This window comes from Haliaeetus albicilla, chromosome 19 (genome assembly GCF_947461875.1).
Source record: "Haliaeetus albicilla chromosome 19, bHalAlb1.1, whole genome shotgun sequence".
NCBI lineage: Eukaryota > Metazoa > Chordata > Aves > Accipitriformes > Accipitridae > Haliaeetus > Haliaeetus albicilla.
Genome location: NC_091501.1, coordinates 8,571,313 through 8,593,138, shown reverse-complemented (window position 1 = coordinate 8,593,138; position 21,826 = coordinate 8,571,313). Strand labels below are relative to the sequence as shown.

At 44.8% G+C, this 21,826-nt stretch overlaps 1 protein-coding gene across 3 annotated transcripts in view; it reads left to right on the top strand.

Annotated features, from left to right (window-relative positions):
• Positions 1–21,826, top strand: part of DENND2A (DENN domain containing 2A) — a 61,746-nt gene that overhangs the window by 25,605 nt on the left and 14,315 nt on the right. The window contains exons 3-14 of one of the 3 annotated variants that reach the window (XM_069807532.1): positions 1,292–2,503; positions 3,556–3,683; positions 7,050–7,171; positions 9,616–9,813; positions 11,945–12,038; positions 13,327–13,377; positions 16,382–16,569; positions 17,308–17,417; positions 17,629–17,698; positions 18,327–18,404; positions 18,904–19,044; positions 21,214–21,362. In XM_069807532.1, the coding sequence (XP_069663633.1) occupies positions 1,292–2,503; positions 3,556–3,683; positions 7,050–7,171; positions 9,616–9,813; positions 11,945–12,038; positions 13,327–13,377; positions 16,382–16,569; positions 17,308–17,417; positions 17,629–17,698; positions 18,327–18,404; positions 18,904–19,044; positions 21,214–21,362 (2,541 nt within the window). Of the gene's footprint in view, positions 1–1,291; positions 2,504–3,555; positions 3,711–7,049; positions 7,172–9,615; positions 9,814–11,944; positions 12,039–13,326; positions 13,378–16,381; positions 16,570–17,307; positions 17,422–17,628; positions 17,699–18,326; positions 18,405–18,903; positions 19,045–21,213; positions 21,363–21,826 lie in introns of all 3 variants that reach the window. The other 2 variants (XM_069807530.1, XM_069807531.1) reach the window with 2 other exon arrangements.

Sequence of the window (21,826 nt, the reverse complement as noted above, 5' to 3'; positions counted from 1 at the left end):
TGTTCACAGTGCCAGCTCTTAACCAAAGTATGATTTTGTCACTGACACAGCCAGGAGTTAAATATCTGTGAGGCTAGGGAAGGACAGCATCTGGCTTTGGTCCCATTTCTGCTCAGAAACCCATCCCAGACTCAATTTGCACTACAACTGAGTCTGCAATGGCTGCTAGTGTTGCTTAACTCCAGGACAAAGCTCAAGGCCTGGCAGCACGCAGGGTATCCATATGGATGCTCTTACAAGAGCGCTAAGTTCTGGAAGATGCACACTTGATACATTTAAGTTAATGGAGCAACCTCCCAAGTTGAGTCTCAGTGTTGGGATCATGGTTAAATGGGACTAATGATATGGGTTTGCATCCCAGTAACTACCTTGTGTTGTCCTGGTGCTGTTTCCCAAGCACAGGCAAACCCCAAAGACATGGGTAAGTGCTTCGGTTCAGAAACGTTTTGTGTTGGAATAACTATCTGTTCAGCTGGAACTTTACTATATTGATAAAATATCACAATATTGTGATATCACACAATTGGAAATCCCTAGACTAAATATATTAGGGATTTTTGGTGCAGTTTGGACTCAAAGAGTGAAGATTTTTAATCCTTTGCTCTGAGAATGTTGAATCTGGTGTCTGGGTGCTATGTCACATGCTCTAGGGTGCGAGAGTGTGCCAGGGTGCATGGGAGCCCAAGCCCGCGTGTGGCCTGGGACGATACAGCCATAGAAATATAATAATAAAAGTGCAGTCTTTGTGTATTAATATGCATTTGGGGAATATTTGGATGGACTGAGAGAAATCTCTGAGCAGGCACTAGAGGAATGCAAGCTGTATCATATGTTTTCTCCTCTGTTTAACAGCGGCAATTTTGCTATTGTTTGCAAATGATCCATTTTGCATTTATTTGCAGTGGACCTGCTTAATGCCCTGACAATGTCAAAAACTGTACTGCACTTCTGAACACAAACACACATGCAGACACAAACGCTGGTGAACCTCTCATTGATATCAGCATGTCTGATGTACAAAAAATACCTCTCTCACCTGCCACCTACTTCTGCCACAGAGAAAGACTTCACTTCAAACTGCGTCTTAGTCGTAACAAGAGGAGACTGTTGTATTCTGGCTAGAAGGACCTTTCCCTGAGTGTCCTCCCCCATAAGCCTGTCTCTCAAGTGCTTGGTTTGAGCATCCTTTGCTGTTATCAGCTTTACAAGTAGAGCTTGTAGAGCTGATGGACTAAACCAAGGGTGAGCAATGGTGGTGAATGTTTCTTCTCTTTTTGTCTTTGGTGTGTAGGATCAAGCTTGCAGATAAAAACAATACAGCAGCTGTGAAGGAATTAGAAAGACCTTTGTGTGGATTTTTGAATGAGAGATGTTCTGAAGGTGCCTTTGTCACCCTGGGTTTAACACCTGAAGCTGAACCAGTTTCTTCTGTGGGGAAGAATCCACTGGGAGCCTTGGAGAACTTGATGTTGGATCCAAGGCTAGACTGCTTTCAGCAGAACATGCTTAGTCCCAAAATGATCATCAGTGACCCGTCTGTGGATCTGAACGTTAAAGAAAACAGTAAAATCATCAGGAGACAGATAGGAGGCACTCAGAATATACGGTCACCTGGAAAAATTGCCTTGAGGAATAAGTCCTTCAGCATCAAGGACAAAATTTCAGAATGGGAAGGGAAAAAGGAAACGCAGTCTGCTCCTCGCAGAGAGGAGGAGCAAGGAGTTAGAGAGGAACACAAGGTGCCCTGTGTAACTGAGAAGACAAGTGGGGAAGCACTGGTGACTCGGAAAGTCGAGACCAAGAGACTTATGAACTGGGAACTGGAGTGCAAAGGGGCAGGGAAAGAGAATGAGCGGAAAACAGGAACTCAGAAAGGCACAGGGCAGGCAGCAGAGCGAAAGGGGGAAGCGCAGAAGGATGAGGAAGTGGAGTCCAGCCCTGTAAAATGTAAGGAGGTGAAAGGTGGGAAGTGGGAGGTCCAGAAGGAGAATCTTTCAGTGCTTAGTCAGGTCAAGAAGCTAGAGCAGGCTTTGAAAGACGGCTCAGCAGAGCTGCAGCCACAGTTGCCTGGTACTTACTATTCCCCACAGTGCTTGCAGGAGAAGGCAGCACAAGGACACACAGCTCCCGAGGGCCATGAGAGCATATGTGGGGCTGAGATCAACAAAAGGCTTCTTGGCTTGGACTCTGAAATCAGTGAGCCAATTTTTGGGACTCTAGAAGAGGTAAGAACTTCTCATGTGAAATCCAAGGACTGCATGGTGGAGAACGTGTACACGGAGCCAGGGGTGCCGGAGAAGAAACCCTTCATCAACCCGCTGCCAAAGCCCCGACGGACTTTCAAACACGAGGGGGAAGAGGACTGGGTGCCAGCAGCTAGGAATAAAAGAAACTTACCTCCTCTGCCATCCATTCCTCCCCCTCCCCTCCCTTCCTCTCCTCCCCCGTCAGCTGTCAGCAGGAGGCTCTGGAGCGGGAAGCACAAGAACAACGCCGACCACAGGTATTCAGGCTGTGTTTCACAAAGGTGTTGGTCTTCATTGTGGAGTCTTGCCTTCCCATATCTCTCTGGGAGAGACAGATCTTCCCTGGTCACTCACGTTCCCCAGAGAGCCTTGCTGGCCATAACCAGCACTTGGTCATCTCTTAGGGCATATGAGTGGCCAGCACAACTTCACAGGGTAACTGTGAAGGGATAAGTCATGGCAGATTTTGGCTTTAAGGTCACTGCATTACATGGCTTAACCTTCAAGCCCAAGACTGAGGAGTTTAGGGTTTTGTTTTGTTAGCAGAAAATCTGTTAAATTACAAAATGACTACAGCTGGTCTGGAACGGGGTCTGGAATGATAATCTCTAGACTGTACCACAGCATTTTCACTGTTCATAGTAAACATATTCCTCTAACTCAATCTGATGTGTATATATTCTTCTGGAGTGTTTTCTTGCCTTTTCTCCCCTCCCATATAATTGTCACACATTTTTGGGGTGGGGAGCATAAAATGCACAGCTGTTTCTAATGCTGCCTGCATAAACTGTCACCTAAAAATTCCTGGCTTGGGCACGGGAAGGAAATTGAAACTTTCCAGGTTTGTTAGTGGAGGACACTTAATTGTTTTTACCCTTTCTGCCATCCTGCATGCAAGTATTGCTTTCCTCTACTGCTCAGAGAGCTGATTTGGGGGCTGCCCTATTCTGGCCAAGAGCGGGATCTGTGCTGTGAATGGGACCTCTCATGGCCCAAGGTTCTGTGCCATGTTGCAGGCTGTGCCACTTAACACTTGCACCTTCACCGTGTGCTATTGCCGTGACAACCCAGATTATCTACAGCATCCCTGAAATGCCTTTATTTCTGTGGCTGATAAAAATAACCAATTTCAGTGTTACTTTTTCATGCTCTATATGGGATGAGGCTGTGAAACATTCTTTTCTCCCTATTTCATTTTGCCAGCTGTGTGGCATGTTGGAGAAGTGAATTAGCTGTGATTTGGTTGTAAATGCTGGTTAACTGTATCACTCTCCTCTTTGCTCCTTCTCCCCTCCTATCAATGGTGCAGGAAGTCGTATGAGTTTGAAGACTTGCTGCAGTCATCGTCTGAGAACGGCCGGGTGGATTGGTACGCGCAGACCAAGCTGGCCCTCACACGCACTTTATCTGAGGAGAACGTCTATGAAGACATCCTGGGTAGGAGCTTTGGACAGGACATACTGGGTAGGAGCTTTGGACGGGGAAGGGATTTGACTGCTAATGCTTGAGTAACTGAGAAGACTTGTGGTCAACAGGCACTCACCAGAGGTGCTGAATAAAGTATGTTTATTATCCAGATGCAAACCAAGACACATTTTACACACATTATTGGCAAGTAATAAGAAAAAGGGATGGAATAATTCAAAACTCATCAGCTTCAAAGATGAACCTGAGGCACGTGGGAACTAGCTTTTTTGGTTTTTTGCTGGCATCTCTCCTCTGTCTTCCTTTTGTCCTGTGGACTAATTCTCACAGCTCTGGTCTGTCCATTGTGGTGAGCTTGTCACCACTGAGATGATGCAAACAGCCTGAAAACGTAGCCTTGAAGTCAATTCTGCAGTTCAGAAATAGGATTGTGTATGGCTCCAGGTACCATTGAAATTAAGAAACTATGTCCCACAATCTTTGAAATCGAGTTTTATTTCATTCTCTAACTTTGAGGGCAGATCAATGCCATTTTAAAGATTATTTCCTGTAACACTCTCAATTTATATAGTGTTTTTAAATATTTTGAGTTAGATGGCCTTTTATGGAACACAGAATAGAAACATCCCTCTTGAAAAAGCCTTTAGAAGTTTTAGTAGCTGTAGGCTGGTAAAGCTCTTGGCTGAGTTTAGCAGGATAGGAAAAGAATAGCTGCATCAGCTCTCACCATGCAGCTGTAACCCTACAAAGGTGGTCTGTGTTGTTCGGCATGGGACGAGATGTGCTTTCTGAGGAGCAGGTCAGGCATTATTATTTTGATATGAATAAAAATGGATCATACTTGATAAGAAAGATCTCTCAAAGGAATTGTGTTCCTTTGGGACTGATGGCAGACAAGATGATGCTAATCTGTCCTTTCTGACATTTTTGAAGCCGTCAGCCTCGTTTGTGGAGCTAGGGGGCTCATGTTTGCTTTTTTCTTCTCTTTAGTTGGGGGGCCAAAGGAACAGAGACTGCCTGAGCAGCTGCTGGTGTTTTTTTGTGTTGGGGCGTGGTGGGAGGTCTCAGAAACCACTGAGTAAGGGTCACCTCGTCAGCTGGAATAACATGGATAGCATTACAGAGTGGCTGTATAGGCAAATCCATCCATTCAAACACAAGCACACCCCTGTGTCCCAAGCTTGCAAGGAACTCAAATACCAGGCTGAAATTCCTCTCCCCTCCAGCTTTTAGTTGCAAAGATTAGAAGAAAACAAAGTTATGGGTAATGGTCAGCTAATGGGCCATGTTTGGTTTTTGTTTTCTTGCTGCATGTTTAGGCTTTGCCTGGAGTCAGTGATCTTTAATTGGTTCCTGCAGTCCTGGTGGTGTTACAATGGAAGCTTGGGAAAAGGAGGGGTGGACATGGATAACTGGAGGAAAAAAAAAAAAAAGCTACAGTTTTGTTTTTCACAAGACCACAGGCGAGTGTAGTCCACAAAACAAACAACATGTGGAAACCACACCAACAGAGGGGGAACCAAGACTTCAGCCACAGGATACTAGTGCTGACCCACAGACAATCATGTGTGTCCATCAGGGCATGCAAGCCCACACGTACGCTGCATATTCACATGCATGACTTAGGGGAGGGTTCAGCTATTGGTGGGAGAACCATTCCTTTTCCCAGCAAATCACACAGAGTCCCTTCATGCACCATCTTTTTACCCATTAGCCATTGCTTACTTGGAATATTGGAGATTGTAATGGGCAGATGGATGACAAGGTTTATTTGTCAAAAAGAAAGAAATGGTGTTTGTTCTTCCAGACTGAGGCTAATTGAACATGCTGACGAGCAGTTTGAGGATGGGATAGGCAGCAGAACCCAAGCTTGTTCTTTTTTCTCCAATCTACGCAGTTACATGACAGCTGAAGTATATTTTCAGTACTGAAGTGTGCCATTGCAATTAGAAAGTGGAGCCACTTTCAGGGACAGGAGCATGTTTGCTGAGAAAATGTTCATGCAGACTTGCTTTGCTGGTGTCACACATGCTTACTTTCTCTTCCTTGGTGAATTCAGATCCACCACTGTAGTGCTGGGTATCACCAAGCCACAGATAGAAGACAGCGCTGGAAAAGATTTGTGTTTCTGTCCTTGTCTGAAGACTTCAACTGCACTCCTGCCCCAGCAGAGGAGGCAGGTGGGAGCATGCCAGTTAGATCCTACAGCTGTTACTGGTCCCTGCTCCAGAGGCCTGCAGCATCAATGACCTCCAGTCTTTGCTCTCAGCCAAGCATTACGTTACAATAAGAGAAAGGCAGTTGCTTGGAGTCCCAGCTGTCCACTGGAATGGCAAGAAATGATGGCAATGAAGAGAGAAATCTCATAACAAATTGCCTGCCCATGCAGATGCTTGGGCTAAGCCTTTGTCATTGGTTTCTTAGATGCTCAGATAGAGGTGTCACAACCTGCTTTTTCAGAGTTGTGTGTTCTTTTTGAACATGCTTGTACTTGCATTTCCCAGCACTGCTGAGGAGTGGAATCTAAGAATTTCATTATATGTAATTTTGGGTGTTTAAAACTCAGATTAGTTGTGTGCCTCATGTCTAGGATAAATGGAAAGAAATGGACACCTGTGTGGTCATTCAAGCCTTGTGTTTTTGAGCAGATCCTAGGTAAGAATGAGCTGAATGTTACTTTAGAGGTGTCCCTCCCCCCTCCCCGCCCCCTCCAGGGAGACAGCATCCTGACTTTGAATGGCCTAGGTTAGGTGAGGTGAATCCTTTCCTCCTTCTAAAGTGGGCCATGTGAGATCGAGGCATCCATGATTGGTAGATGTGTTTGAAAACCTGTGTTCTGTGACAGACATCCATGTTCAGAGAGTGGATTAAATCTTTATGCAGAGTCAGCCCAAGAGCTGTGCGCCGCTTCACCCTCAATTAAATGATGACCAGAGGTCCCCCTAAATGTGGGGTTTAAACAGAGAAGAGGGGACCTTTATGCTAGCCTTTAGCTCACAGTTTCATCTGGAGACAATTCTAAGCAGAAGACTGGAAAGAAGGAAATATAATTATGGACTGATATGCATGAGAACCTCACAGCTCCTCTGAAGGCAGGGAAATGAACTTGAGGACTCGCTGCGTCTTTTCCATCTGTAGTATCTGTGATATGTTCCTATGGCTGCATATGTCAGTGTCAGGGTTTGGACACTGTCCAGCAAGCAGCTGGACTTCTAGGGCTATGGAGACAATTAAGCAATTGCAGGAATGCTTAAGAACAGGTCTTTATGTCTGATGTGGGAGGTGGGAGAAGGCCAGCAGATGCCCAAACAGATTTTTATGGCCAACCTCAAGGATTTTCTGCACTTACAATCTTTTGCTTGTGGCTTTTTGCTGCAGATCCACCATCGAAGGAAAACCCTTATGAAGACATTGAGACCAACAGCCGCTGTTTGGGGAAGAAATGTGTCCTGGCTTTCCCAGCATCTCCCACCTCTTCTGTACCTGGGACTCCCACTAAGGTACTTTGATCTGAGTGGCCACGTCTCTGGCTCCAGAAAGTTTTTGGGTGAAATCCAGGTTCTGTGTGGAAAAAGTGGAATTTTGCCGATTTGACCTTCATCATGTTGAAGTTTTTTTCTTTTTTGTCTTTTACCACTGATCAGAGCACAGTTTGATGAGAGGGTATTTATTGCCCTTTATCAAAGTAAAAAACAGCATTCCCTTATACAAATGGTTTGTTGGCTTTCACCGTTTTTCACACCAGAGCTACCTTCCCCTGGTAGGGGGGAAGACCTTTTGTTAATCTAGTGCAAGAAAACCCTTCCTGCCCTCAAAGAGGGCATTTAAGTGCTTGGGTAATCAAGCCCTGCAGTCATCTTGTCTCAGTGTCAGTGGGCAGTACACAGTCTGCCCATGCTGATGCCAAGATGCCTCTACAACCCCCTCCCTTAGGGTGACTCTTCTGCTCTCTCCTTGGTGAGACTGGTTGCTGGTAACTAATGCAATGCCAGTCCCCTGGTTAGGGGGCTGATACTAAAAGGATGTCCCCACCAGCAGCACAGCTCACAGCATGGTGCCATTTTCTTCCTTGGCAGTGAAACTGAACGAAGAGGTAAAAAACATTGGTCTGCATCTTTTGCTCAGGGCTTACAAAGGCCAGCCTTGCTCTCAGCCTCCCAAGCTGTTTTGGTTGGTTCCTGTTGTCTGTTTAGATAGTCCAAGCCTGGAACAGCAGGGGCAATATGGCAGCAGAAGTCATCTTCACAACAACTGCGTTAAGAGTGGATAGCAGAGATCTAAACATCATTTTCCTGACCAAAGGGTTTTCCCATGCTCTCCAAGTTGCAGCTATTATTAGAGCTGTTACCCAATGTTTTCAGAAGTTTGATGTGCAGCATTTCTTGCCGCGTTGCTCTTTTCCAACCAGCTTAATCAGCAACTGAGGTTTCTTTGTATAATTCAACACTTAAAAGTGAAAATTATTCTGTGGTTCTTAATCCATTCTCCTTGTTGCTAGTTAGGTCTAGAGCAGCAAGGGTCTATACGTGAGTGTGAGGATGAAGCTGATTTCCCTCAGAGAGCTTTGCAATCACCTGTGCACCCTGATTTCCCACCTGTGCTATCAAGAGGGGGCTGCAGTGTTACACAGGAATGCCTTTCACCATAGATATGGTTCCCAGCAGGAGACACTTAGTAAAGAGCTGAACAGGAGTAATTATGTTACACTGCAGTGATTTGACATCTAAAAGCCATGATCTGCATCAGTCAGAAAAGAAAAGCTGCAGCTCTCTTGGCAACTGATGGGTTTGCAACTGCAGTGTGAATCACACTGGAGAGCCTGGCCAGGCTAGAGACTGATGGGGATGGGTGTGGACAGACTTTCATCTTGTATTGCTAGTGCAGGATGAGATTCTTCAGTGCAAAGGCTTTTCCCAGCCTCATTTTAACGTGTGACTTCTCTGTGGGTGGTAAGCATTTTTGCGAGTTGAGCGTCTTCTGCCAAACCATCCAGAGACACCTGAGCTAACCTGAATGAATGAATTGGTCTGGCTAATAACTCTGCTGAGTGTGCCTGTTGATGGATGCAGATCATTATGCTGCCTCAGCTATGGTGCTGCTGTGCCTTGTTCAGAATTAGCTTGGAATACCTCTCCCCCACATCGCTTAGTGCCACGTAGATACATCCCCTGGGAGCGCAGCAGATACAGTGCACAGAAAAGGTGCAACTTAACCTTGTCATAACTGCTGGGAAATTCTGTAGGAGAAGATAAAAAGAGTTCTTTATTGAGCATCTTTCTGGTGAGAAGTGGTTTCCCCTTCTTTATCTGGAACTGAGCTTTCTGCTTCTCTGATGCTGTTTTTGGTCAGGGACTTTTAAGAACTTTACTCTGGTACTTAAATGTCTACTGTTGTGCTCCCACTGAACTTGCCAATGAGCTTAGGAGGAAACCAGTCTCCGTAATTGTCTATCATGGCATTTCTCGTACCCTCCTCTGAAATATTTAATTCTGGCTACTGTCAAAGACAGCCATACTGACAGTGTTTTTTGTCTGGTCTCACTGCTTCTCTGTTCTTCCTGGCTAGCTGCTCCTGATCCCAAATGCTTGTGGTTGGCTGGTTGGTTAGTCTTGTCCTGTTTACAGTCCCAGCCTGTGGATTACACAAGTCCTAGGAGATATTTTTTTTTTTCACACTGGAGCAAGGCTTCTTGGCCAACCCCTGAGATTGTGTTCTGGTCTGGAATGAATATGGCATGGTTAAATTGCTGGTCAAGATAGTCCTGGTCTAGCCCAGCGGCTGGGTGAGTTCCTTGCGTGTGCAGAAATCCGTGAGTGTTCTCAGGACTATTTTGCCAGCTGAGTGCTGTGGCTGCCCCGCTGGATTTACCGCCATGACAACGTTAGCAGTGAAGCAAAGGCAGACGAGGTCCTGTGTACATTCATGCCTTTTCCTCCATTTCCAGTTACTTTCCAAGCCCATTTTTTTCCGACAAAACTCAGAGCGGCGGAGTTTCAAACTGCCAGACATACGGAAACTGAGCCGTGATGGGACTGGGTCACCATCCAAAATCAGCCCTCCCTCCACCCCCAGCAGTCCAGATGACACCTTCTTCTCCTTGGGAGACCCTCAGAATGGCAAGAGGAGAAGGAAGATTCCCAAGGTAAATCTAGGGCTTTATCTCTTTTGCTTGGCTTCTTCCATGCAGGAACATGAGTATGAGACAATGTTTTCTTTAGTTTCCAGTGTGGCATCCCTGCAAGATAGCTGTTGTCCTGGCAGTTGACTTGACTTGTGTTTAACCCCCTTACTGCCTGAAGGAGAAGGCTCACAAATATCTCTGCAAGTTTTGAGGAAGTTATTTTTCTGTCTGAGATATGATTGTCAGAAGAGACAAGAAGAAGAAAAAAAAAAAAAGGCATTTTAATTTTTGGATAAATGTTGAAGTTTGTCAGAGGGGGGAAAAAACCCAATATTTTTGCAAAAGACATACCCCATCATATTTCCTTCTTTGCTTGATGGATGGGACAGAAATTGTCTGTGTGTTGTGTTGTTATTCCCTCCTGGCAATCTGTTGTTCTTTCCTAGGTCTAATCCATGCATTGGCTGATTCTAATTCAAGGTAGGGTGTGATTGTAGGTGAACAATGAAAATATTGACATTTGAGTGACAAAAGGAGTTGTCTGTAGTCATGAGCATTTTCTGGAGTAACGTTTCCTACTTCGTATTTGGATACAGCATGACTCTGTTTCAATTTTATTTTCTTTCAGATCTGTTAGGAAATGTATTCAGTCCAAATGAGGTTTGGCAGCAGTCTATCTATTGAATGTTACAAAAACACAGTTATAAAAACACAGTTGCTTATCCTAGTCTTTGCAGGACAAGCAGAGGCTACCAGGGACTGTCTGTGGTGATTATTTTTTTTTTTTTTTATTTTTTTTTTTTTTTTTTATTGAACCCACAGTTTTCATTTGGGGACAAAGGGATGTGTTTGTGTATCTTCTTTGTTTCCTGGTTGCTAGATCTATGTTCATGTTTGCATATCTGATTTTTTAAATGCTCTCTTTATATACCTCAGCTCTTCAGAAATGAGCCAAAGGCTACAAATGTGTAGGGTTTTCTTTCCCAGTATGCCTACACATCTGTGCTCATGCTTGAGCTCTGTCAGTGTGTTCACACATACTTTTATTTCAACTGAAGGGAAGATTATGACTATATATTTACCAGGCAGTGCCACTGAGCAGTCTTGCAGAGCAAGCTCAGAACTGAGATTTACTGTGTTAGTGGCAAAATCAGCCTGAGACTTGAGCTGGGCAGCTGGATGAAGGCTGCACTTCCACATCAGAGCACCCTGCCTCTCACTTAAATATTTGGATTCAGAGTTCCCTGACCAAGTGTGCGGTGGGTCTGTCTTACCTTGAGCTCTCAGGACATGTGTGCAGGGATCCCAGACTTTCTGGAATAAATCGAATGCTGTGGCCATGTCCTGCTGCTCCTGCCTGGGACCGTGACAAGGAGGCAGCTCTGCTCAAGGAGGCTTGGGGAAGTCTGGCATGGTCCTTCTGCAATTCCGCTCCCCTTCAGGGATTGATAGGGAGACCAGAGGCACTGAATGAGCCACTAAGCCCAGCTATGCCCAACAGTGAAATGTCCTCCTCTCTCCTGGCCAGCTGGGAGGCCAGGGATTAAAGGATTTGCAAAGAAAACCACCAGTGTAAAGTACTTCAGCATCATTGGCTCCCACCCATCTCAATTTCTTCAGCATTCCTTGTGTGATGTGTTTCCCCCATGCTTGGTATGAAGGCTTTTCCAGCACATCCCGCAGCAGACATTAAAGGCATAAAGACATTGAAGTTTTCTGTCATCCTCCAGCCAGTTTTCTGCTTTCAAATCTGCAGACCAGAATAGGTTCCCAAGGGACCCTCTGGATGCTCCCTGGAGCGTGGACCACAGTATGGAGAGGCCCAGGTGGGCACCATCAAGCTCGTATGGCCTCACAGTGTGGAAATGCATTAAGGCCTGGCCTTCTGTCAGGGCTTCTTACCTTGGGCTCCTGCCATGCCAGCATGACTGTACTGCTTCTGTACCAGAGTGAGTGTGGCTGTTGGCAGCACAAGTGCAGGTTGCTGTGCAAGGTAGATGCTGGTAATTGTCAGTTCTGGGCCACCAAGTGAAGAGTTTCAGTATGGCCAGGGTTGGGAAACAGAGCACTTTGCATGAAATTCTAGCTTGCTTTCTTGCCTGGGGAGGAAAATAACCTTGTTTGTTTGTTTGTTTGTGTGTTTGATGAGCAGCTTGTGTTGAAAATCAATGCCATTTATGAGGCACGAAGGGGAAAGAAACGTGTCAAGAGACTATCGCAGTCTACAGAGAGCAATTCAGGGAAAGGTAAAGGAACTTTGAATCATCATACATCTAAGACTTTTTGAGGACTTCTCTTAGAGTTTAGGCTGGCTTAGTGATTTATGTGATGTTTTCTAGTGCTTCTTCCAGTCCAGAGTGAGACTGAGTTGGGGCTTCCACACTTTCTTTTGGGAAGATAAAGGCTATTCCTCTGCCCAAAAGACTTTCATTAAAACAGAACTTTTTTTGTTTTTCTTGCTTCATTTTCATTCCATGGCTTTCCATGATAACCTTATAGGTCACACCAAAAATGTCCCCCCTTTTTGATGTTTATTTCTGGAACAGGCTGGAAGCTCTGGAGAGGAATGCTCTGTCCAAGGAGACTGATTTGTTGAGATCCAAAATATCTTGCGGGAATGTGTCACTTTAGTGAACTGTCCAATGGAAGATAGCAGATTTTGAAACAGTCCTGGTTCCTTCAGCATCCCAATAAACAAATAGCCTCAGCTGGGAATCAGGGTTTCTAGACTAGACTGTAGGACCATCTCCATCATAGCAGGATTGAGACTTTCAGCCTCCCATTGTCAATTAACAACTTGCCAGAAGTGTTCAGGTACTTCAGAGCAATTACTTTTAAACGTCTCATCTCTATAAGACTTAAAATTATGTCTTTCCAATACAGTATTTTTTTCCAAAACACCCTAATTTCCAGTGAAAGGTGACCACCAGCTCTATTTGTTTCCTACAATTGCTCGTTACTGTTTATCCTATTTTGTATAGGATATACACCCACAGAGTGGATGAGTGTGTTTATATGAACCTTTAGGGGAAGCATCCCAGACTTGTCTCTGCATGATTTTTTATACGCCTCTCTGAAACATCTAAGGCATCATTGACGGAAACAGGCTATTGGACCATATAGACCTTGAGTACGACTCAGTCTGGCAGTTGTGGTTTTTTGTTGTTTGCTTGTTTTTATCCCTTGTCCCGCAAACTACTGCCTATTAATCAGTGTTTTGCCTTGGTGTTGTGCTTATACAGAATTGGATAAAATACTGGTCTCACATTTTATTCTTTAGGCAACTCTTTTGGCTGTGAAAAATTGATTTTGTTGTTTGGGGTTTTTTTTATTATTCCCTGAACAAATGGGAAGATCCCAAGGTTGGTAAGCTAAATGTCTGTGATGTGCACCCTTGAAAAGAACAAGGTGCTTGGGATCTATACTGTCTTCCCCCTTGAAGTTGCCAGGCCTGGCTTTCTCATGCCAGTGATAAAAAATGCACAGTTATAAATAGGCTTTACTTAATTCATCTTCCCCTTTCTTTTTTCCTAGTTACAGACGAAAACAGTGAATCAGACAGTGATACTGAAGAGAAGCTGAAAGGTAAGGCAAATGTGTGAAGAGAGCAAATGGCTCCTGATAAACTCTGCTCCAAGATCCTGGGTCAAGTTCTCTCCTTTGTTCTGCCTTTGGAGAATGAGCTTGTTTCCACTCAGAACACAGTGAAAAATAAAAATCTCAATACTGCAGAAGAAAAATGTGTGGGCAGAGGACTACAGGAGTCCAAAACAAACATCTGTTCCAATTCCTATCAAAGCTGTTTGCACTGACTTTCCTAGGAGATGGCTTGGATGCTCTGGAAATACAGCGAGGTTTTTCTAAGTACACGGTCACAAATTTGTGACCAGAATGACAGAAGCAGTATTGCACAGGACACGGTGTTCAGAAACCCCACTACACATTTACTAAGGGAGAAAAGCCACCAGCCAGACTGGCTAACTAGGAAAACAGAATCGCAGTGTATGGTTTATTGCTAAACACTTCTGCATTGGCAGGGCAGTGATAAAGCGCTTCATTGCTTGCTTCACTCTGGTAGAGCTATACGGTATACTGGTCTCCATAATACTCTTCTGAAGCCTTCTTGTACTGGTAATTAGCCCTGTGACATGCTGGTGGCATTACAATCTTTTGGGAATTTATATGGCAAATTCAAAGTCCTGGCAGAGTTAGAATGTAAGATGCAAACTCTCTCAGATTCCAAAGTTTCCTGATGCACATGCACACCTGATCTGGGTAGCAGATCAGTTCCCAAGCTGAAAACCAGGCATAAACAGCAGTTCCCACTCTGTGTCAACCACAGTGCATTGTGCTTAGGAGTGTTTGTCCTTACCCTCTTTCAGGTTTTTAGAACAGAAACCTCAGACTGAGTTCCCTCTTGTGTGGGAAGCTGTGCTTACGGGAACTATTGTATGCTCTTGCTTTCCTCTGCATTGGGAAATCTTCTATCTGTACTGCTGTGTTAGCAAGATCAAGCTGAAAATTGCTGCCACTGCCTACTTTTGACAGGTTCTCAGGCTAGCCTGGAGATAGGGAGAGAGGGTTTGCACCCAGATTGCGCAGAAATTACATTCACAACTGTCTTGAAACATGATGTTGTAAAATACAGTCCATGTTCAGATGTAGCTGAGAAAGACAGTGTAGATGTGGCCAGGAAGACTCAAACCTTTGCCTGTTACTGGTTGCCGTAGTAAATCATGTGCATTGCTGTGGGTTTCTCTGTGACATCTGTATAACTGCAGCTAGGAGCTGCCTATAGAGGGGACGATGGAGATCATGTGAAGTCACTTCAAATCCAACAGCACTGGATTCTGAACAATATCCAGATCCATACCTGGATCTGAGTGACTCTGCAAGTCTATATAACTGTGAACAGGAGCTCTGGCACTTGCTGTTTTCTCTAGCTACACCTGTATTTTGCTTTATGCCTTATTCAACTGTCAACTTTCCTATTTTTAAATAGGAAAGTGAGTTGATTTAGCAAGTCTCTTTTATCTAGGACTTTCGATCTTGTATGTTTTACTTAACAGACCAAACACACCAGCCAGTTACCTCTGCTTAGCAAGTCACTGTACCTCATCTGAGACACAGTAAGTCATCACACAGCAATCATCAGACTGCATGTCAGAGCCATAAGAGCTGACCCTTGGGAAGGAAAAATGTTCGAAGACAAACTCTGCCATCATGACAGCAGTAAAATCCTGCTATCTTTAGTAGGTTGCACAGAATATAAACAATGTAGAGCTTGAGCGAGCTTTTTGGAATATAAACAATGTAGAGCTTGAGCGAGCTTTTCAGAAGTGCTCAGCATTGCTGTGACACTGCTCCTTTTGAAGTCCCTGGTAAAACAGAAACCACTTCTGAAAACTTTTGAAGAATTACAGCCTTAGAGCAAATAGCATAAGAGGTGATGAGAGAAAGGAGTCTGAGCCATCTTTCCAGGGGTTGCTACACTCTCTGATTTAAGAGGTACCTCAAGATTGCTTTAAATTGTATTGTCTGGAATAGTCCATGAGTGGCACAACTTTAGCAGACAAAAGGTCAAGTGTCTGTCCTAAAGTATATACCATCTCTCAGGAAGCTCTGTCTCCCAAGCAGATACCTTAGGTATTTGGATTTTTTACAGTATCCCTGTGGTTGTTGTTTCTGTCAAAACGTTGCGTTGCCACCCGCATTCGCAGAAAGCACAGTTTTGAGAATGTGCTGTAGTCTCTGCTTGTAGTTAATTCTTTCTTTCTTTTGTAGTAGGGGCAAGGGAGACATCATGGAGATTTAATTTGGGATGCGACTGTAAAACAAAGCAGGGGGGTGGTCTTAGCAAATCTCATCTGGTCTCTTCTCAGCGGGCAGCTTTTCATTACTTTCCATGCTGGAATGTTTATTGTCCCACAGCTCATGTGTGTTGCAGTTACAGCTTGCTTGGCAGTTTTTCTTGTTTTCCCATTGTGTTGGGTGAACTTGTAGAAACATGGTCCTGAGAGATTAGTTTTAGGCACAGGAAGGACTGGCATGAGCCAGCCTTTTTCATTCGCACCTCTTTTTGCATTTTTTTTATTGTTGGCCTACAGCCCAGCCTGCGTTACTGAAGCTGGGAGTCCCCAGCGTTACTCAACCAGTGGAGCCCTAGCCTGACCCAGATGCTAGTCTTGTAAAACCGTGGGGATCGCTCCCCATAGCGTCCTCCAAACAAGGGTGATCAATCACCTAACTGCTGGCTTTGAAAGATGCATAAATGAATGCTAGGATGAATGCCCAGACATTATCTGTCACACCATGTCCCACATGGATATCAGTTTGGGTTGTCTTCAGCTGTAAAAGCTATCCTTCGGCTGCCAAAACTCTTCAGGGTGATGGCACTCACAAGATTATGTCCCATCTCTGTCGATATTTATAGTGCAGCTACCAAACGGTTCCCACCTCTTACTCAGCCACTGACAAAGTAAATGCAGTGAAGTGGTTTTGAGTTTATCCATAAGTCTGCGCAAAGCACTGTTGGTGCTCTGTGCAAAGAGCTAGACAAAGTCACGATCTCTAATCTTTTTCTTCGTAGCTCACAGCCAGCGCCTGGTGCATGTGAAATCTCGCCTGAAGCAAACCCCGCGGTACCAAACCTTGGAACGGGACTTGATCGAATATCAAGAGAGGCAGCTGTTTGAGTACTTCGTCGTGGTGTCACTGCACAAGAAGCAGGCTGGGGCTGCCTATGTCCCTGAGGTTACCCAGCAGTTCCCGTTGAAGGTGTGGTGCCTGTTGGGAAGGTCTGGCTGACATGTTTCAGATTGCGTGGTGCACTTGCACAGCTGGAGAAGCCACAGCTTCTCTGTTGATGGCATGTAATATCAGTAACCCCTGTGCTGTGTCAGTGTTCAGTGAGACTGAAGATAGAGGGGCTGCAGTCACCACACCACCCCCCCCCCCCCCAGCCCCCGAGAATTGTCATGGTATTCCTCACTGTTGAAAGAGCAGCTGATTTAGATCTTTTGCTGCCCTTTGCTGTGACGTTTAAGTAGCTATTCCCTTTCTCCCCCTTTTCTCTTTAAAGAAAACTGATGCTTGGGAGAAGACACGTATTCTTAAAGGGAAGGCACAGCTTTCACCAACAGTCTAGCTCAAAATGGGGAACAAGCAATGGGAGAAATACAGAGCCAGTGTGACAGCATGTTTGTAAATGGGATGTAACCAGAGCTCCCCTCAGACTTCAGTTCTCTTGCTGCTTGCTGGAAGATGTGTCCTAGATTAGAGGCACAATATAGCAGGGACAGGTGCTGCAGGTGCAGGGCTTGGTGGAATTGGGGGCATAGAATTACTTTAAAATATCTAAAGATTAGGTGAGCCAGAATCATAGAAATTTTAATATCTTCCAGGCAGAAGCTTAGCCTCTGTCATCACCTCTTCATTTGTCACAGAAAAAAATATTTGAAGTCATTCCATCCCCACATGACTAATTGGAAACATTCCTTCTCTCTGTTCTGCTAGCTTGAGCGCTCATTCAAATTCATGCGCGAGGCAGAAGATCAGTTGAAAGCTATTCCCCAGTTTTGCTTCCCTGATGCAAAGGACTGGGCCCCCATCCATCAGTTTGCCAGGCGAGTACTGTACTTCGTATCCTGATTCATGAGAAACGGATTTATATATCAAGCTAATTAAATATGAGAGCTGTTATGGTAGAAAATGGGGCAGAGCCCTGACAGGGGTGTATTGGAAATGCAAAAATATTGTGGGTTTATTGGGTTTGTATGTCAGAGACTTTTAATGTGGATGACGGGTATCTTGTCCTTCTGGTTTCTCTTTCTGCAGTGAGACTTTCTCATTTGTCCTAACGGGGGAAGATGGAAGCAGGCGATTTGGATACTGTAGGAGACTGCTGGTAATAATCCCTGTTTTTTTTAATTTCCTAGAGATGCAGCCTTCTGTGGAGTTGGTGCTACTGGCACCCATTCTGGAAAGTAGAAAGCTGCTGCCCTACTCTTTCAGTGTGGAAAGAAAGAGCAGCAGCAGAGCAGCTTTGCTCTCTTCTGCTCTGCTCAGTGCCAAAATCCCTCTATGAGTACCATCCTCCACTCCAGGCATAGCTCTTTTACTGTTTCCTTAACCAGCACTTAACATTATGAGCATGGACTGTTGTTTCACCACTAAGCTGAAGATAGGGTTTGTCTCCCTTAGATTTAGATAGCTACTAAGCAGTTGTCTAAACCTGTGCTGGTCCTGTAGGCTCAGAGTTGTCTCTGTAGAGCAGTCTGCCCTGCCTTAATCATTTGACTTAGGGAGGTTGCGATCATACTGTGGATGTGCCTATTTCTCCCCACTGTTTCTAGTGTACCAGTGTTTGAGCCAGATTTAAGGTATTGTCATCAGCAGCATGCTGTCAAATGTCTGCCAGTTTCTGAGCCAGCCAGTGAGCTGCAGAACTAAGACCGCTCACTCTATCTTTGCGGTAGTTATAACTGACATTTTCTTGGTGTTTTTTGTCTGTGTATTTGCATTTGTCTTGAAAGCCCAGTGGGAAAGGGAAGCGTCTCCCAGAAGTTTACTGCATTGTGAGTCGCCTTGGATGCTTCAATCTCTTCTCTAAGGTGAGGGGGGAAGAGAGGGAATTTGTGCTGTAGGCCAAGAGGGACCTGAAAGTAAGGTCAACACAGAAGAATGGGGATCGGGGAAGCTGATGACTGAAGAAAGGGCCTGAAATAGTGTTGGCAAGGCAACCACATGCTAATTCCAGAACCTAGCAAAAACACACTTGAAAGGAAAACTGGATTGTCAGCTGTTGCCTTCTTGCTTCAGCAGAACTACCAGAACACAAGCACTGAGAGATTAAAAGGTGCAGTCCTGACTGCAAGAGTGGTGGGGCATTTGCAAATTGTAAGCTTTCCAGTGACCTCACTGGAGCTGGGTTTCTCTTGCTGAAGGAAATTAGGGGTCTTCAGTTGCACCTTTTACCTTCTTCCTTATGCTTCAAGGCTCCATATCGATGCTGGGTTAAGGAGAGAACGTAGATACTGGTGCACTTCATTCCTGGTGTTACTTCCCTCCTCCTGATTTACATGGTTTTGTATCTTCATGCCTTTATTTCAGATCTTGGATGAGGTTGAGAAGAGACGGGGCATTTCCCCAGCCCTGGTGCAGCCTCTCATGAGAAGTGTCATGGAGGCACCTTTCCCAGCTTTGGGCCGGACGATTACAGTCAAGAACTTCTTGCCAGGCTCAGGAACAGAGGTAAAGACACCACCCTAGAGACAGGGAGACCTAGGCCAGCAAACTGGCAACTGGAAGTTGAGACTGTGTTATAGCACTGAGGATCTTCAAGGACAGATTGTCTGGCAGCTGTGGGGCAGGGGAAGCTAAGGAGTAAAATAAGGGACCCAGAGGGGATGGCATGGAGACTTTTCCAGTGACCATCAAAAAGGAAATCATATTGTAAAGATGAAGGTGAGGACACATTAGCTGTGCTGATATGGCAGAATGAAACGAGGCATTGGCCTTGAGGCCAAGTGGCACAGACTGGTGGACCTTATGGCATAGCACATGATCTTGGATCTGCTCGAGGCCCCTCACACTTAACTTCCTGAAGACAGGATTCATAGCGTATGTTCCAGCATCCTTAATACAGAACCACTGTTCATGTAGGACAGGGCATGGGCTTCTGGTCAAAAAATACCTGAAACCACACAAGGGCAATGTTGCAGCCTTTCAGAGTGGCATTTTCACAGCATGGAGGTGAGGGTATGTGTTGCACCTCCCACAGCGTGGTGTGAGGACAGTGGGAGGGTTTTAAGAGTGCAGAGCTTTTGCGGATAGCATTGAGGGAGGGTGGAAGGAGCCAAACTGAACCCAGTCTTGTTGGGCATGGTATGCCTTGAGCGTGAGAGAGAAGAAAGCGAGTTGATAGAGGTTGTTTCTGAGGGCTTTCATCATAGCACTACATGATGACATTCTCAACCAAACTGAAACCAGTCCAAACTAAATGCAATTTTGCAGAGCACATGCATAGCTGGTTAAAAATCTGTACTCAAAGAGTAGAGTCCCAATGGTTTGCTGTCAGGCTCTGAGAAAGTTTTGGCTGTTTTGTTTCTAGGATCCTTAACATTCATTAATTATCTGGTTGATGGCATAAACCCCACATTTACACAATGGGTAGATGACAGCATTGGGATGGGTTGCAGGCACTTTGGAGAGTAAGGGATTAAAATTCAAAACGACCCTGCTAAATTGAAGGTTCAGTCTGAAATTCAATATGGACAAGAGCAAAATGCTGGGAAGAAAAATGAGTAGTCTAATACAACATGGAAATAACTGAGTGAGCAACAGTAGTTCAGAAAAGGATCTGGTGGTATAGTAGGCCATAAAGTGAGCAGAAGTAACAGTATGGTATTATTTAGGCAAACTTCTGCATTGTGAAAGACAATGAAAGGATGAATAATAAATAAATGCAGTTTTTTCTGCTTCCCAGCATTGGTGGAAATTTATTTAGAGTATTTTCCAAAAAAGGCAAACACTAGGAGAAAGCCCCAGAAGAGTAGTTCCACTTATTAAGTGGTTCAGAAAATACAGGCAAAGCTTGAGAAAATTGTTTGCTTAATATAGAAAGCAAAGGACAAGGGAGGACATGTGACAATAACCTTCCAATATATGAGAAGTTTCCTGCAGAGGGGAAGATGACCACTTGCTCTGAGTGTATACCGTGACTAAGACAACAAGTAGTTAAGTAATTTGCCACTGAGATGTTTCAGCTGCAGGCTTGGTGTTGCTTAGGGTAGTTCAGAACTATAGTAATTTTCTTGTAGGATTTATGAACTACCTTGTGTTGGAAGCTTTCAAGAACAATTTAGAGAAGCATCTGTCCAAGATAAGGAGTATGAAGTGCTAAGGTGCTGTGACAGGAATTATTTAAGTAGATATGAACAAAAGAAAATGCTTACAGGACGCTCTTTTCTGTAACTGACATAAAAAAAATTATAGTCAGTAGGTTAGGCATCCAGATTCTTGCAGTAAAAAAAAATAAATCATAACTGTAAAAATAAGAGTGCAAATCTGAAAGGCTCCATGCCAGTCTGCTGCTTGAATGCCAGAAAGGCTGGAAAACACTCATAGCTGGACACAAATAGTTTTCCTCCTTATGAAGAGCTCCCTGTCCTCAATCCAGTGGGGAGAACTTGTGGTTGGTCTCATGCTGTGCCCATTGGAGTGGACTCTGGATTGTCTCCATCTGGAAGCAGAATTTGTGGCAGGTCTTTGGAAAGACTGTGTTTGAGGGCTTAATGCTGTGTGATGTTCACTAGCACAGTCAGTGAGGCTTGTGAGCTGTGAAAATACCTGCTGGGTTCTTGCTTGCCACAGTATGGGTAGACAGCAAGAGCTCACCTGTGGTCTTTTTTTCTCCAACAGGTCATCGAGCTGCGGCGGCCTCTTGACTCCAGGCTTGAGCATGTTGATTTTGAGTCCTTGTTCACATCCCTCAGTGTGCGGCACCTGAGCAGAGTCTTTGCCTCCCTGCTTCTGGAAAGGAGGGTGATCTTTATCGCAGACAAGCTCAGGTACCCTCTTGCATTTCTTTAAACAAAATGTTGCCAAGGAAGGGAGGCTGAGAAGACTGCAGTGACTGATCTCTCTGCTTCGTTCTTTTTTTCTTCTCTGGTCTTTTCCAACTTCCTGTCTGATGTGAGTAGGGCTGTACTTCCCAGGAGTGGGGAACTCAGGCCGTGCAGCATAATTTCGCTTTGCAGCTTGCAAAAAGCATACTGCTTCTCATCCCCAAGGAGAACCAAATTCCCTTTCCTCCAGACAGTTTCAGAGCATATCCCTGGCGCTAAGGAAGCAAAACACCTCCTTTTGCTCCATGATGCTGCAGTGTTCCCCACTGAGCTGTGCTGGAGTTTCCAGAGATCAAGCCTTGGGCAGAGATCACTGTCCCTTCTGGGTTGTTCCCTGATGTCACAAGATCTTAAATCTTCAGCTTGTATTTTAATATTGGTTTCTAAAGACCTTTTCTTGTGAGGGT